Source organism: Clupea harengus, chromosome 1, assembly GCF_900700415.2.
Source record: "Clupea harengus chromosome 1, Ch_v2.0.2, whole genome shotgun sequence".
NCBI classification, from domain to species: Eukaryota; Metazoa; Chordata; class Actinopteri; order Clupeiformes; family Clupeidae; genus Clupea; species Clupea harengus.
In genome coordinates, this window is record NC_045152.1 from 8,719,173 (window position 1) to 8,736,481 (window position 17,309).

The 17,309-nt window shown below is 43.1% G+C and overlaps 1 protein-coding gene across 5 annotated transcripts in view; it reads right to left on the reverse strand.

Moving 5' to 3' along the window:
* Positions 1 to 288: 288 nt before the first annotated feature.
* The window catches only part of elfn1a (extracellular leucine-rich repeat and fibronectin type III domain containing 1a), a 69,642-nt gene continuing 52,621 nt past the window's right edge, over positions 289 to 17,309 (reverse strand). For all 5 annotated transcript variants that reach the window (XM_031566494.2, XM_031566519.2, XM_031566496.2 and 2 more), the window contains exon 3: positions 289 to 6,874. In XM_031566494.2, the coding sequence (XP_031422354.1) occupies positions 4,058 to 6,457 (2,400 nt within the window). In that variant the 5' untranslated portion in view covers positions 6,458 to 6,874 and the 3' untranslated portion in view covers positions 289 to 4,057. The remainder of the gene's footprint in view (positions 6,875 to 17,309) is intronic.

Consider the following 17,309-nt stretch of genomic DNA (forward strand, 5'->3'; position numbering starts at 1 on the left):
ATAATCCCCTTTCCCATGGACAAATGAATGAACATGAAAGCAATGAAGGACACTGAGCTGAATTCTTACTTTTTATATTCTGAAAAATATGACACAACAACAATCAAGATTTGTATCATTGAAATCTGGCAATAATGAAATATTTGGAATGGCTTGTTATAGAGGCATACAGTGATAGATAAAGAAAGAAAAGAAAGGGATAGAAAACCTTGGCAACAATTGATTTTATATTTTTTATGTGATTTGATGTGAGCGTGCTATGCCCCCCCCCCCCCCCCCCCCCCCTCTCTCTCTCTCTCTCTCAGGGCTAAATTACACAAAGTAATTGCTCTCATTGCCGTAGATTTATGCGGATCAACCACCTTAAGCTGGGTGTGGTCTGACTGAACTCTGAAAGGTAGCCAGTAAAGGTAATCTACCTTCACTTTGCTGTGATTTAACCACAACTTGGTATGGTTATGAGTCTAGGTGATCACATTCCTTCTTGTTATCCCAACATGACATCAAATGAAAAGTTAAGGGACACTTAAAGTGTCAGCTATCCTACTCTTACAAAAGTCTCAGCTACTTGTATGTTTTCATTTGAATATAGACATATACAAATACATTTTTACCATTTACATATCGCCCATATTCCTGTTTTAACACTTTCATGGAATTGTAATGATATAGTTAATAGATATTTTCTTTGCCTTCAAAGTTGTCTTCATTAGCAACAGGGAAGTTGATAAAATTGGGCTGATTACAAATCTTTATTCAGTTCACCAAGATGACCTAATGGTTCCAGTTGCCAAAAAATTAAAACAGATTTACTCCTGCGAAGGAAGTGTAGTGAAAGGAAGTCTGTGAACAAGTTTAAAATCAGTAAAATAACACTGTGTGCCAAGTTGCAGCAAACACGTCCAACTTAAACACTGCCAGAGAATGCAGACTAAACAGAGAGAGTGACAGACAGATACCAGTTTGTCTCATGATCTCTTTTTAATATTTGAAATAATGGCAAAGTTGTTTCTCTTTACGCAAAGGAATATATATATGTATTTATATATACATATTAATCTATCATGTTATAAGGCTTTACAGTTTATTGTCAATGACAAGTATTAAATTGTGGTAAAGGAAGTGAAGGTATGGGTGCACCTATTCCTTTTATTCACAGTATTTGTCTGAAAGCAGGTAACATAATATTTAGAAATAAAATAAGAATAAAAAACACTTTTTTTTTTTCATTGTGCTCATGTTTTTTATGTACTTCAGCGCCAGCTGTTTGCAGTCCACAGGTTTCTGAACATTTCTAAATTTGATGAGATACAGGAGTGCTACAATATGCAATATAAAAACATGTAAGATACTGGCTAGTTTATCTATAAATCTGACAGCTTTTGGAATCTATTGAAATGCAAAAGACTTAAAAAAAATCAACACTGAAAGATTAAAGAAAAATACAGATATATAGATAATCCAGAAGTTTAAGGCGGTTGAAATAAGAAATTGGACACAGTTACCTTTTAGTAAGACATTTCAAATGATGTACAAAACCAACTGTAACAGTTCAGCTCTGGGGTATTTTCATGTCTATGTGTACTTTGCTCTGTCATGTTCGACACTTTTGATCAGTAACTTCAAATCCTTTTCTACATCGAGGAGCTCAACATTTACAAAAGCTTCAGCCAAACCATAGAAAATCCAAGAACAAGACCCTTAGGTGTACAAACATCTTTGTTTCTCTGATTGTTTGTATGCTGTCGAGAGAGATCTGACAAAATATATATATATATATATTTATTGAAAGGAAGCATGAATATCAAAACCTAGCATACCGCATGAAAAACAGGGGAGCATATGGCTGTGAATAACAAAATTTGCAGCAGAAAAAAGAGCTGCTTTATATCATCATGTATGTAATACATTCATCCTCAGGGCTGTAGGCTCGAAAATGGTGGAAACGTCTGCAGAGAGTGATGAGCTGCCACCCAAGCACTTTGGTAGAACATCAGAGAAGTCCTCCCTATATACGATGTCTAACATAATCGGTAAACAATAAAAAAAAATGTCTGGATCTAGTAGAGCAAAATGTCACACAACTACAATACTATAGCAGGGGGTATTGCAGAAAGCAGGTTTAGCAACATACCCAGGCCTGTCAACATATCACAATTTGTACAGGGTTTTCTGCTCCCAAAAGTGAGGTCAGAGTGAGTGTCGGTTTGTTATGAGGGAGCCTCATGCTGAAGCTAAAATGTTAGCATTTTTCTTCTCAGCAGTCACAGTCGTTATGAGAAAATTTGAGTCTTTACATTTGCCTTGAATCTGACAAGTAGTCTAGGCGGGCAAACTACAGCCTAGCCTAGACCAATCTATATCAGATTCATTAAATAAATCGGTAGCTTGGCAACACATTGAATAAGAGATGAACAGTAGGCAAGCCCAGTGGTTCCGAACTGAGAGTATGCGTACCCCTAGGGGTACTTGAGCTGTGTGCAGGGGGTATGTGGAAAGATTGAGGATTACAGTTATTTCCAAAATGATAAGACAACCTGTGGCAGGTGTCAACTGTTGCGCTGCTCTGTGAAGAGGTCACATTCACAAATGACAAAACAGCACGCAAATCAACTAGTTAGCGAACATGGATCAATGGCTCAAGCGTCCAGCTGCTGTCACTCTGGATTCAGGTTTTAGGGTAGCCCAGTGACAAAAGGAAAAAAGAGGCCAAGATCAAACACTTTAGTAATCAGTTATCAGTCGTGTTCGATACAGAAAGCTAAATCTATCTTCAATAGAACACATTTAGAAGAATCATTAATACGGTTGAAATGGCAAAACAGCTCAAGGGGTACAGAAGAGAACAAAGGTGGGGAACCATTGGGCTAGACTAATTCTATTGAATCAGCCAGTGTTTCAACAACCCTGTGCATACTGTCATCTTTTTCTCTGAAAATATAAGCCTACATTCATGGTCTGTATACAAAACAGAAGTCAACACTCAACCACAAATTGTATGAAACAGGAAGTTGTACCTACACTTACTGTTGCTGGATGATCGAACAACTTTGAGCGATCACGTTTGGGAACATTCAAATCCTCATCAGCTGTAATGGGATAGATCAATCATTAATCAATCAGCTTGATCATCTGGGAGTTCAGGCCTTGGTTATGGCTTTCTGGAATACCACCCGATCTGCATTCAGAGCAAACAATGTTCATGATTTGCTGCTGTTTTTTTTCTAATTTGGATTGGGATGATCAAATTTCGGGTGTCTACTTCTACTTTGGTGCTGTAGCTTACCAGTCATATGTAGTTAAGATGGACACACCCTCCTTACTGAAGCAATACAGTATGTAGTTCACAGTATCACTTTTGTGTTTGAAGTATTGTGCAGTTTGTCAGACGGCATTAAAATTGGCAAAGCATAGGACAGGAAAAGTGGTTCATGGGAAACATACCATTTCATTAACCAGTGCAATGTAAATCTGTCAGGGTCCTAGACATTCATTTAAGAACAGATGAAAACACAGGGACAATCTCTGAAATCCATGGTCTAGACCTGATTCAAATACATCACATCTTTTCACTTTTCAAACAGCAAACATTGTAAATATATAAATGGGATCTGTACATGTTTCCTCTCAATTCTGAATGAACTCAAATATTTGTAGGGAGATAAATCTGTCTTTTGATGAGTATACAGTTGTTCTCCAAGAAAATATACCGACGATTCAGGAGACATGTTCTTAATTAATAGAAGTTTTTTTTTTCTCATAGAACACAACAGGAAATCCACTGTCACAGGACTTGGCCATGCGATATCCAAATACTTATAATCCATTGCAACATATATATTTTTTGATTTTCAATATGTTTACTTTGTGTTGTGAAAAGTGATTTCCTTTTAAATTTGGTACAGAAACTCACAAAATCAAGTCTGATGTGGGTCGTTTCACTCCATTCAGTCCAAGTGGGCTGTTTCATTAAAATGGTAGTAATGTATTAAGGTTTCTTTTTAATTTCACCACTTGTCCATTAAAAAGAGAAACCTTGCAGAAACACAGGGTGAGATTAAGATTTTTGTTGGGCAGATACACCTTTCCAGTAGTCTAAAATATCATGCAGATCTTCATCCTTGGCAAACTGCACTTTCTTACGCAGTGCGTGGCCTGCTGCCATGTAGTCCTCGTCTTTGTGACGTTTGCGGTTGAGCTTGAAACGCTCCCAGAAGGTGTGTGACGGTTTACAGTAGTACTCCGGACTGGAGGAGTAGCTGAGGTTGTGGTACTGAGGGGAGAGCTGTGAGTAAGCTAAGTCTCTAGGTCGGGGCCGCGTCAAGGGTTCCAAAAGGGACGGCTTACGACAGTCTGGTCCCTCTAGTTCCTCAATCTGGTGGGATTCGGGGTACGAGTGCCGATGCTCGCTGTACTGTCGAATCTTTTCCGCCTCTGCCCTTAGAATCGCAGAAGCCGGTGTAACAGTCATGATGGTCTCACCGGTCGGTGAGGTTTTCTCTATGTACTTGGACTCGGACTTGTAGGGCCCCTCATGACGGTATGGCCTGGGACTCCGCATAGGACCTCCAGTCGCAGTGCTCGGTCGCTTGGGTGAGACGTCGGAGCCGTGGTGCCTCTGCAGCGAGTGGTGGTAGCTGTCTTTGTACATGGGCGACAGGAAGTCAGACTTTCTCTGTGGCTGCTCGGAGATCAGGATGAGCTGGGGTTCTGCCGTGGAAACAGCGCCTGATTTGACTCCCTGGAATGAGGTGGACTCCGATTTCAGGGCATCTATGCAGTTGTTGATGATCTGATTGACTTTGTCCACCTCCTTCGCGATCGTTGAGATTTCCGCCACTGAGCCTTGGCTGTTTCCAGGCATGGCCATTTCACACTCTCTGCGATCTGGATGATCTCCTGTGCGAACCTCCATGTAGCTCCCTTTCGCCATTTTAGGAGTTCCACTTATGTCTTGAAGTTTGTACTGATCCATATCACTACCAGAAGGTAAGTACGGCATACGGGACATACTCTCCCCAGCCATCATCTGCTTCTGAGTCATTCGTGATATAGTCCCTCCTTCCAGTTCTGCCCCGTACTTCAATTCAATTATATTTTTCTTGAGGCTGCCTGCCTTTTTGTGCTTCTCATCTTGTTGCCGCTTTTTGCGCAAGCAGAAATAGACTACCCCTAACACTATCAACATGCTAAAGAGGCAGCCCAAGATGGTCATAATGTAGTGAGTAGCCGTTGCATTGCTACTCGTCCTTCCTTTCCCTGCTGTCGGCCCTGTTGTTATTTGCAGACACGTGTGGTTGTGACTTAAATTGTTGCGCAAGGATATCACGCAGTAGTTGTACACCGTTTGCGGTTTCAAATCTGTCAACTCTACATCCTCTTGCTCTTCTTTGAGATTTTTGATGACCGTGTAGAAGCTGTTGTTGTACTGGACCAGGATGTATAATTTTTTGAATCGGTGCGGAATCTGAATGGCGATGACGGCACTCCTGGGTTTCACCTCCTTCACCCGCATTATTGGTTTTGTTTCTGGATCTACAAATGCGGTAATGGTGCTTATTTCCTCTGGTTCCATTCCTGATGAACAGTCATCCCCTGCACAGGATGTTACGGAGGGGGGAGGGGTGGTGATTTCAACAGGCACACGGGGGGGTATAAATTTTTCATCCGGATTGTCGTCAGAGCACACAGTGGACAGAATATACAGTGCATGGCGGGTCCCAGGGTTGTTTGGATTCTGACTCAAGAGACTGTAACCAGAGTAGCTTTGGGGAGAGTCACAAACCATGCGTTCATTTGTTCTGTTCGGGAACGTCGAAAGCCATTTCACAAAGCCCAAAAGCTCACAAGTGCAATTGAAAGGGTTTGTGTAGAGCTCACAAGTGCTCAGCTTAGTCAAGGAGGCAAAGGTGGATCCGTCTAGCACTTGGATACGATTCATGGAGAGGTCTATGTTCTCTATGTTTATACACTCCCAAAAGGCATTGGCTGACACAGTCTCAATCAGGTTGGCCTGGAGGTAGAGATACTGAAGCTTGCCTAGCCCCCTGAGGATACCCTCCGTCAGATTCCGCAATTTGTTGAAGCCCATCTGGAGGACTTGTAAGTTGTATTGGGCTGAGAAGGCCCCGTCCTCTATGTAGGAGATCTCATTCTTTGTCAGGTTCAGGTATGTCAAATTGGCAAAGCGGCTGAGGGCAGAGTAGTGGATGCTTTTAATCTTGTTCTCATTCAGGCGAAGGTCCACAATGGTGCTGTTTATATGCTGGGGAATGGCCTCGTATGGTGGCTGGTTCTGACTGCAAATCGCCAGCCACACAAAGCCCTTTTCCCCCTCGATGAGCCAGCAGTCTCCACTGACACCTCTCGTGTTGATAAGATAAACTATGGCCATGGACCAGAAGGCACTCAACACCATGCCTCTACTGCAAGCCATCGTTGCGTCACTTGAAGTCATGGGGATCAATGGTAGAAACAGATGAGTAAAACAACGGATCTTTTTAGGCAGGCTGAAGTCTCACAGTCTGAAGTCTCAATAGTCAATTTATTCCCCCACTTTAAGGATAACTTGGGATCTATACATGTCTGTTCTATCATCCAGGGAAGGATTTTTAGAGGAGCAGGATACCAGGTTTTTGGTCAAACAGGCTAGCCCTTTTTTTCATGAAAAGAAGCAGGACACTGCCTGTGCGCTCCAACACAGAGTTTTCATCCGGAGAGTTACGTTTTTCTCGTGGACGGGTGTCAGTGTTTAGCCACCTCAGACAGGATTGTGCTTATTTCCCCTGGGGTTAACATTGCTGATCTCCTGCATCCTCTCGTCTCTTCGCCCTTCCCGCTGCGTGAGTGTCATTTATGGGCCCAGAGGTGTAGCCTGTAAAGACATAAGACAGGACTTCAGTGGTCTTGTGGAGGATTGTAGAGGACGAAACCCAGCAGAGATTAAAAAAAAAGAAATATTGAACATGTACAGCTAGGATCACAATATGGAAGGGAGGTGTGTGACACAGAGGCATTCAAGTATATTATTAGAAGGGCATCATCATAGTTACATTTTAAAAGATGACATTGCACAGTGTATTGACATATATACTGTATATGTATATTTATAGTTGTATAGAATATATAGTAATACAATATTAACTTTGCTGGGAGAATTAGTGTGGTATGTGTTCCGTGAGTGAAACAAATGGATTTGGTCACACATGACTATCCAATTACTTTGAACAAAAGTTAATAGTTGTCCTAAAGTCCCTGTGGCATATTGCTATTATGGAGAACCATTTGCCAATTACCACCTGACATGTTAGAGAAAACAAAATGTCCCTGTTTTCACATCATTAACTCAGAGACTTTCAATAAAGGCCAGTGGTTAGATGCTAGACCAGATCAATTGCTCTGCACCACAGGAAAGTCTCTGGAGGAAGTGGCCCTGACTTCCAAGGCATGTTTATGAAATTTCAATGCTGTCAATGAGCTAGTGGACTGTGTTAAACAAAACAGAATCAAAAGGCTGTTTATTTGTCCAAAGTCATCCAGGCTTAATGCACCCCCTGTTTATTCGGTCAATGACAGAGAGCTTGAGGAAATGTCATCGAATGCTTCATTTTTGTCGTACATGTACTGCTGGGCATCTTAGAAAGAGACACACAGAGAAGAATGTGGTTCAGTAGACCGGCCAATGTCCCTGGCAGGCATTTTAGTCCAAAGAGTCAGCTGTATATAATGTTGGCTGCAAAGCAAATCATTTTTTTATTGTTTTCAGAGTTCTCAGAGGACATGCATCTGCATCAAAGGAAAAGAAAATGAAATCAAACTTCTCAGTCCACTGCGTAAGACAATCTACCCGTCTGCACTGAGAAATCTGTTTTTTGGAAACTACTTTCTTACAGGAATATGTCAACAGCTACAACACTATAAATGCTTACGTTTGTTGGGAGTGCATGATTTAAAAGTGCGATTTACTAGCTTCACTAAGAAACTTACATGAATCTAACATAAACTCACTACATGAGATACCTTTCCAGTGAGATGTTTTATAAAGACACTAGGCCCCTGTTCTCCGGTATACAGTCTTACAGTGTGTTAAATGAAGACTTGCTTTAGGAAACCATAGCTGTTGGTATATAAGGGACTTCATCTAGAGTGACTGTGCCCTGAAGTAAACATGTATACGCATACAGTACATGCTGCATCCAAAGTATGAACTGGACGAAATATAATTGATCGTTTCTTTGGAGGCCTTTCCTGAAAAACTGATGAGGTTAATGTAATTACCTATATTGTTGATACAGTGCCCTGTATTTTTCAGTATTTATTTTCTTCGAGATGGTTTGCCTGCTCTTTGTGTGTGACTATTAGACTTTAAGCCATGCCTTGGCATGATATATATTCCACTAGCCTCGCTGAGCTCGGGGAGTGAAGACACACAACCCTGTCCGCGCTTCTGATTTACATCCCGGCCCAGCCATCTGCAGCTGAATTATGCAGAAACCACACGTCCTCAGAGAAGGAGAAAAGCATTTTATAACTATGCCCACTTTCTCCAGTTCTTAAATCTCTCTCAGGTAGGCAGTGGATCAATGCAAGGTTTTTTTTATTTCGACGTGGGGGGTCGACCAGGCTAGGAAGGCAGACTAAATCTGCTGTTGAGAGCATACAACCACCACACATATCCACTCATTCAAGCCCGTAAAGGGAACTGAAAAAACTGCTCGCGACAGAGGTGGTCAGTGGTAGGTTTGTATGCGGGTATGACAAGTATAGTAGTATAGTATAATGCAGCACAGGCTCACACTTTCATGCTGCCTCTTGATTTGTGTGTTTCTATGCTAAAGGATCATGGGAATAAAACAAAGGGTCATTACACATTCTTAGAGGACTTTCTGTGATGTATTATGAATGTATTACAATGCAATATTAATGCGTGCATAGCATGTAATACTGGCTATGCACACGCACACAACCACACATGCGTGCACAGACACATACACAATAGGACGCAGACATTTGCATGGCCCACGTAATAGCCATTTTCTAGACAAACTCAGAGGGCAGCATTATTTTTCAGAAATCATTTGTTATATTGTGGTGCATTCCAGAATGACAGCAGATATTTTTTCATCTGCATACACTAATGTGATTGGATGTATGTATGTGACCTCAGGGCGATGCCTCCCAAAGAGTAACATCACCCATTTCTTTCTGTCATGCACTTTCAAGCCACTTAACCGCCTCTCAAATCGGATTGAACTCCTCAAGTTATTCATTTTCTCTCGGTTAAAATTCAATATTCCAGAAAAATACGCCGCAGGAGAAACGCGCGCCAAGATAGTTAGAATGTTAGATGAGGAAAATATATTATTCACATAGCCCTCCACACCCACCTTCATTTCTGTGAAAGGAAAATTTACGAATAATCCCTGCACCTACGGCAAGTGCATGCCCATACAAAACTGTTGACGCACTGTCTTTAAATTGCGTTGTAGCATTAGTTGGCGGGTTTTAATGTATTGAGGGCCGCAATCAGTGTATTACTGCTGCAGAATAAATTATACGCTGTCGCTAAGTGGTTAGATAATATGGGTGCGCAGTCCCGTAGATGGATTCGTGTGCCGTGATATATTCACACTTTATTTCTCCCCCCATTCGGCCAGCTGAGCACACTGGTCGGCTCTGCGATTGGTCGGTTTCCCGGGAGGATCGGTCTTGATTTAGGATTGATTGCCTTTACACCACTCTCAGAGCTGGGAAATGAATATCAGTTCTGACACGCCATCATTTTAGAATTACCATACTGTACCCAGATCTTAAACAGATGCGATGGCCTGCTGTGGTGTGCTAAGGTGAATGAGATTGGTGCCAGTGCGGGGTCTTCTTCATTCCCCACTCCCGTCTATAGACTGCCAAAAGATGAACACCAGGCTGAAGCTCAACAAGAGCTAAGTCGACAACATTAAACATTAAAACGCATGAGCACTGTGCTGTTTCAGTCGCACAATTTACTATGATTGGTTTGCGTGTGTGACCGGGAGATGCCGGCAGATTGATGGACAAATGAATGATGTTGGACAGCATTTGGGACGGTTTAATGTGAGATGTATGCAACTACAGTGTCCTTTCCAACTGCTCTGGGTGAGATGGATTTCACAGGATCCCTCGTGGCAGATGTGCAACGCTGAGACCTCGGAGGACTCCTTTTTCTGGGGCAAAGAACAAATCCATAGCCGTCGGACTGCTCTGCGCTGGTGGACGCGGATTGTTTTGGCAGTTTTAAGACGATGTCTCTAATGATGTCTCTAATTTGGAGGCCCTGCTGATGTACAATGGATAAGAGGTCATGAATTCTGACAGCTGGCTTTTTCTTATGCCAAGCTTGTCTAATGTGTAGCTAATATAAAGCATGTGTTTTTTTTCCCTCCCCCCTGTCATTTCGCCGAGACACATCAGACACAGGGGAGCAGGAATGAAGAGGTGAGCGTGCAGTATGAGTGTATAGAGGGCGTAATGAGATAAAAGTCAGTCCATAATGGGATTAGCCTTAGGCTAAGGCACTGATGGCAGATACTAGTAGATACCCACTGACAAGATCCACTGACAGCCCAGTGGACAACATGAGGCTCTGCCTGGGAATTCTTGGGGTTTGTGTTTGTGCCACTGATGCCATTTATGTAATCCACAATAGCTCCCAGTAGTAATGCATGTCTGTTTATTTAGATGTGTTAATTAGTGATGGAGGATGATGCGCTTACATTTTTTTGCAATGTAAATGTCAACACAATACCAAAGCTATATAATGAATGTTTCTTCTGGGATTCACAAAGAACAATAACATTTTATGGCATAATGCAATACCAGTAATTACCAGTGAAGCAATTTTCTTTCGCTTAAAGCAAATGTCAGAGTTCAAAACCTGCATTATGTAAGCAAGCTACCTGCATTCTGAGCATAGAAAAGGGAAAATAAGTGGCTTGTATGTGATCTCTCAGTATTGCAGTATAATTTTGAACTGCATCACACATGGCAGTTTGCAGTGAACTTGAAACATCAAAAACAAAGTATTGTATAAGAAACCCAGCGAAGCCCTGTGTAAGTGGCTACTTTTGGACCGTGTCTGAGGCCTCAGGGAAAGACTACCCTGGAATCTGAGAGGAAGCCTGGTTTAACTCGCACTTTCATAATCTGCGAATTAGAAACGGCATGCATTCCAGGGGCAAATGCAGAACACGGATGTCGCCCAGGCGTCGCATGATTCCTGTCCTCCTCTGCCTTCGCATTCTGCCTTCTCATTGCCCCCCCACCCACGGTTCATATCCCTCCATATTAAATGACCCTCTTTTCAGGATGTACCATTTGCGTCCGCCTCGGGGAGAAGGGTTAAGAAAATGAACTTTGTTTCCATCACGCCCGAGGAAGGAGACGAACCACCATATGCTGTGAGCCGCTCCGCTCCACACAAAACCATCAGGCGGATGGCTGGGCTTGACAGAACTCAGTGGCTGTCGGCAGGCACTCTTCATATCACTAATCCTGCTGCTCTATTGTAGTGTCACGTTTTGAAGCATGCTCAACCCGTCCCCCCCCCCCCCTCCCGCCACCACACAGACCCACACACGGACACACACACAAACACACTTTGGTTTTCTGTCTCTCAGGATGTGTACAGTGGCTGGTCTGCTGAAAAGAGTGTGTGATTGGCACACAACAAGCCAAGGTTCGTGTAACACAGAAATTCCTAATGAACGGAAATGACACCCTAATTAGTTTTTCTTTAATTTAATTAGCGCAGCACCTTCAGTACAGGATTTGGACCACAAAGAAGCTTTGTGGATTAACTTGCATGTATTCATGGCAGGATTTAGTGTATTGGCTTCTTAGTTCTGTGTTCTGAGCTTGGAACATGAAAATGGTTTGCAAGTCACAATGTTAATGATGTCCTTTGACACAAGGGTGCTCATAACTGTCACAATTTGGTTTGCTGTGCATTTATTTCAATTAGTATGTATTTTGTTTCTCACTTATATATGCACTTATAAGGTGCATAACTTCAACCCACTGAAAAGTAAGTGCTCTGGTTAACCGATATATCACTTTTAGTGCATAACTTATATAACTTTAAATGCATAACTTCACCTAGCTGAAAAGTAAGTACTCTTGTAAACCCATAAAAGGGATCAATGTAATGTTTTAAATGTAATACCTATGCAAAATTCACACAGCAAACTTGCCTAATACATAGCTACATGTGTTGCACAATAGGCGCTGATCTCGAGCCTGAGGAGTACGCCTGATGCTGCCGATGTTTTCTGTGTTAATCCGAACCAACATTTCCTAAGGAAGGAATTTACAGAATGTTTACAAGTGTGTGTATGTGACAGGGTGAAGTGTATGTGAGCCACGGTGAAAAACATGAACTTGATCAGAGATCATGGCCTTCTCAGGGACCTGCTCTGAGTGACAAGGCTAGGACTGACGCTCTACTCCACATTGTCCATGGATGCCCAGTGCTTTACAAGCCCAAGGGGCTGCAGTACAATGACTGGCAGGACAACATCTGGATTTTTTTAAACATCACCTTTTATCACAATGATTTATATGATGCTCCTTGTTTTACAGAAGCGGCCCATTTGCAGTGATTGCAGTGACCACAGGGATCTTTTTAACAACGCAGAGTCTCTGAAGACAAACTACTTTTTTTTTAGTGGCTTAGCCTCCAGCTGAGCATGAACATGTGAAAGAGGGGGCAAATTACTGCGCGGCTTTAACTCTTTCTTCCGATAAATTCGGGAACCAAAACCCAAATATCCATGAAATGAATATAAGAATCCCGCGGTAGGGAATGCACTGAGGCGAGAGATCGTTTTAAGGTGTGAGAGAGAGAGAGAGAGGAAAGAGAGGAGAAAAAACCCTCTCTCCATTCTCTTCTCTTCATATCTGTGACCTTTAAAGTAAACAGGCTGGCAGGGGGCATATGCGTGATTGACCTGACCAGAGATCTCTCATAGTGTGAGATGGAAGCACGACCCTTCAGGTTAACACTGGCGCCCTAGTTGGAGTTAAGAGAGTGTCAAGTTACTTCACTGTAGTGGATGTTGTTTCCATGCATGCCATGGTTACAGATATGACATAAGAACGCAGGCATTTATGAATATCCACATGAGACCAAAAAGCACAGATACACAGACACAAACACACTCAAATTAAATTCTACTCAGCTCCATTCTACTGTCCACTGGGGTATTGCTACATCTTTCTCTAGTTCTAACATCAAACATGTTGTCGATAGCCCCATGCTTTTTACATAAACCCCTACAGAGAAAACCCATCCTAGAATAGTGTTGTTTCATGATTGCACCGAGGCCATTTGCCTCTGCTTTTTACTTTTCTTTCATTTTCTATCACTTTCATATACTATCTCTATTGTATTTCTCACTGTAATTTTCCTATTCTGTTTCTCACCCTCATTTTCTGTCATTTGCTAGCTCTATCTCTCACCATCTCTTCCCCTCCCCTCTCCTCTCCATCCTTTTTTTCCGCTGCTCATTGTCTTCTGTGCTACGAGCACCTCATTCCCACTGCCTCCATTTGTCTCTCTCTCCCCCTCTCCCTCTTCCTATTTCTCCCCACCTCCCTCTCTCTCGCTCCAGCCTCCCTGTCCCCTTTATCTTTCACATTCCTCACTACATCTACTCTCTCACTCTCTCGCATGCGTTCTCTCTCTCTCTCTCTCTCTCTCTCTCTCTCTCTCTCTCTCTCTCTCGCGCTCTCTCTCACTTTCACTCTTTCTGCAAAATCCTCTGTATATCCCCAGCCTCTGTGGTCCGGCAGAAACGCCAGGAACGCCTATGGCCTCAGATCAAGAAGCTTCCCCTTGGTGGACGTGTGCAGCTGCTCTCCTGCCAGCCTGTATGACATTTCGGCGCAGCCGCCTGTGGAGTGGTGACGACGCTTTGCCTCCTCCGCTGCGCGTGACCCACCTCAGTGGGCTGCACTCTGAGCCGCTGCCCGGCGCCACACTCGTCATTATGGCCGTCCGACTCATAAGCACACACACTTGCCCATTGCTCTGGCTTTCAGTCTGCGGCCTGATATAGATCTTACATACAAGCAGCTGTTTCAGACATGTAGACGTGCATTGTTGACGGCATGCATTGAATAAAATGCATGTTCTTTTGTTCACGGACATAAACACACACAAACACGCCTTCTTTAGAAAACTGTATTTCTGAACTTTTCAAGGATTTACAGTTTCTGGGTTGTAAATCGTCCAATGGAGCTAACTGAGAACTGAAGCGACTGCTAGCTGCTGTCTCGCGGTGACAGTAACAAGCAGCTGGGCCAGGACTACCGTCGGTGCGCTGGAAGCGAGCTCTCTCAGCTGTGGCAGCTCTGGCTTAGCTGCCAGTGGACGCCGGGGAGGCTGGCTGCCGAGCTCGAATGCTGAGCCTCAGGGATGCTCTTCTGGGATGAGAACCGTCACTTTAAGGCAATGCAAAGGGAGAGGAAGGTTAGAGGAAAGACAGAGAGGCAGAGAGAGAGAGAGAGAGAGAAAGAGAAAGAGAGAGTGAGAGAAAGAGAGAGGGAGAGAGAGAAAGAGAGAGTGAGAGAGAGAGAGAGAGGGAGAGAGAAAAAGAGAGAGAGAGTGAGAGAAAGAGAGAGAGAGTGCTCTAAGGCCTTTTGGATGAAATGAACACAAGACCCTGGCTGCTCTCCTCACCACCCAAAGATGTGAGCTCAACAGTCACTTCAGACTTCTGTGCTCTATGGCTCCTCTGTCTTATCCTTCATTTGCTTGGCTCTCTCAATCCCTATATCCCTTTCTCCCTCTCTCTCTATCCCTCTGTCCCTCTCTCTCCCCCTCTCTCTCCTTCTCTCTCTCCAGGCCAGTGTTATCTTAGAATTTCAGTCATCACTCCCTTATTATAATCTCCCTGATCCTTATCCCTTCCTCTGTTCTGCATCTCTCTCCTTCTCTCTCTTCATCTCTCTCTCTCTCTCTCTCTCTCTCTCTCTCTCTCTCTCCTTCTCTTATGGGCTCCCTGTCCACAGCTGGAAGCCGAAGGGTGCAGCTGTCCCTCAGAGACCCTGTTTGTGTGAAGCACAGCCCGCTATTTGTTTGATGTCATTGAGGAACCATATGTGTGTTGTTGGGAACACTGAGAGATGAGGGGCGAGCAGTAGAGAAACAATTGAGTGGTAATGAAACAGCATCTCATGGGAAAAGAAAGACATTCGCGCTGATTGAACTCGCTTGAATTACCTTGCGGTGATGGAGAATTTACGAGGGGTTGGTGGTGGTAGGGGGGGGGGGGGGGGGAGGGATTGGTGGTGGTGGTGGGGGGGGGGGACGGTGGGTGGGACTAGCGTGCTTCATTTGCGTTAGATAATATTAGCATTACTGGTTAATTACCAAGAGATGACGTGGCTGGGATTTTAGTGACAGTTGTTCTGTCTGTCCTGGACATTCCATTTAGAACACAGTCCCGCTGGTGTCTCAGGGGGCAGGGGGGGATGGGACAGAGGGGGGGGGGGGAGATAGGGGGGGTACTCCGCAAGCATCCTGCAGCCACCAGCTAGCTAGGCCCCATGCAGAGGCCTGCAGAGCCTTGAGCTTGTGTGCACTGATTAGCGTTATCTGACCTTTCCCTCACTTGTGAATGAAACACGGTGCTGCTCGGGCCCAAGCTGACTGCATCTGTCTGCTGGACAAAAGCTGTATTGTTCCCCCCAATGGCCCATTCCAGTGTGACCTTGTGAAAGTCGTACATATCACTTCAATCTGTCAGTCAAAAGTCTATGCATATGCATGAGCTCACAAGGGAACAGGAAGGGAATTGCTGAATGTTGCGCTATTCCTCGCCTTTCTGTGTTATGCTGGTGTATGTAATGATATCTTTTTTTTTGCAAAGTTTAAGCAGAGGGAAATTCAAGGACAAGTATCTCCAAACCTGGACCCCAGTGACAGTACTGTATGGGAGACCCAGCTATTCATTCAAACTTTCTGATCATTATCAAGTAATGATCTCATACTGACATTTTTTGTCTAGGCTGTTCAGTGGAGTGAAGGTGAAATTGCTGTACAGGGAGGGCCATTTGCAATCTCATTAGCCTTTTTACAGTGCAGTACAGAGTATTTAATTATTAATCTTCATACAGTATAAAAATATCTAAGAATATTGGTTGCCAATGTTGAGGTGTCATTCATATATCATTGTAAATTATGTATGGGCAAAATTATAAATGTCAAACAGTTAATTATTGAGCTAATTTGGAGTTTTAAGACAAGGTCTGAGGGTGAAATAAGCACAGCCTTGCTGATATTAAATGACTTCCGGTTTTAAAATAGAATTCAACTTCCTCTCTATTTCATGTACGCTTTTAAAGGCCCAGTATGCTCCGTATGTCACTCACAACTGTTCCACCCTGGTGTAAATACTAACAGTCATTTATGGCCAATACAGTTTAAGAGATCAAGAGGTATGCTGGCTATGTTTGGAGTTATTTTACATTTGATATAGACAATATCCTATACACTTACATAAGATAACATAAGATATCGCACATAAACTTAATGTAGATCTAACCCTATCTCACACAATAACGCTGTTTTTTTCTAAATTAGATTATTGCAATGCAATTTTAACCATGAAACCATAGCAGATGATTCAGAATAGTCTATGATCTTTCATCAGCCAAAGAGGACACATGTAGCTCCCCTGCTGGTCACCCTTCACTGGCTTCCTGTACTGCCGTGTTCCCTCACTCTGGCCTATAGGACTGCCACTGGATCAGCACCAACCTAACTAAATGCCATGATTCAGTGCTATTTCCCCTCTCAATCACGCTGCTCCTCTGATGAGCTCCTCTGTTGTCTTTACCTTCTATCAGCAGCAAGAGATCGCAGTGAAGACTCTTTTCGTTCATGGTACCTCGGTGATGGAATGACCTACCCGGCACTATCCGTTTTAGTGACAGTCTTGGTACTTTTACTTTGACCTTTTTAAGCATCATCTGTCTAGTTAGTACATTTGCCTGAGGCATACTTAATGTAACTACAAGTCATGTCAATCAAATTGATGCTGCATTTGACCTGAAGAATACACTGTGAAAGTGCCTTTAATCAGTGTCCTTGGTGCTCAAATGAGCCACACAATCTATTTGTTTGTGATTATAGTAAAAAAAAAAAAATTGATAGACTGGCAAATCAAATTTCCCCAGTTAATACTGCAGAAATGGTTAGGAAGAAGGGTCTTGCTTATTACAATACCTCCTTTCAAGTATTCAGAGTCAAAGCAGAAGGTAACATTCTA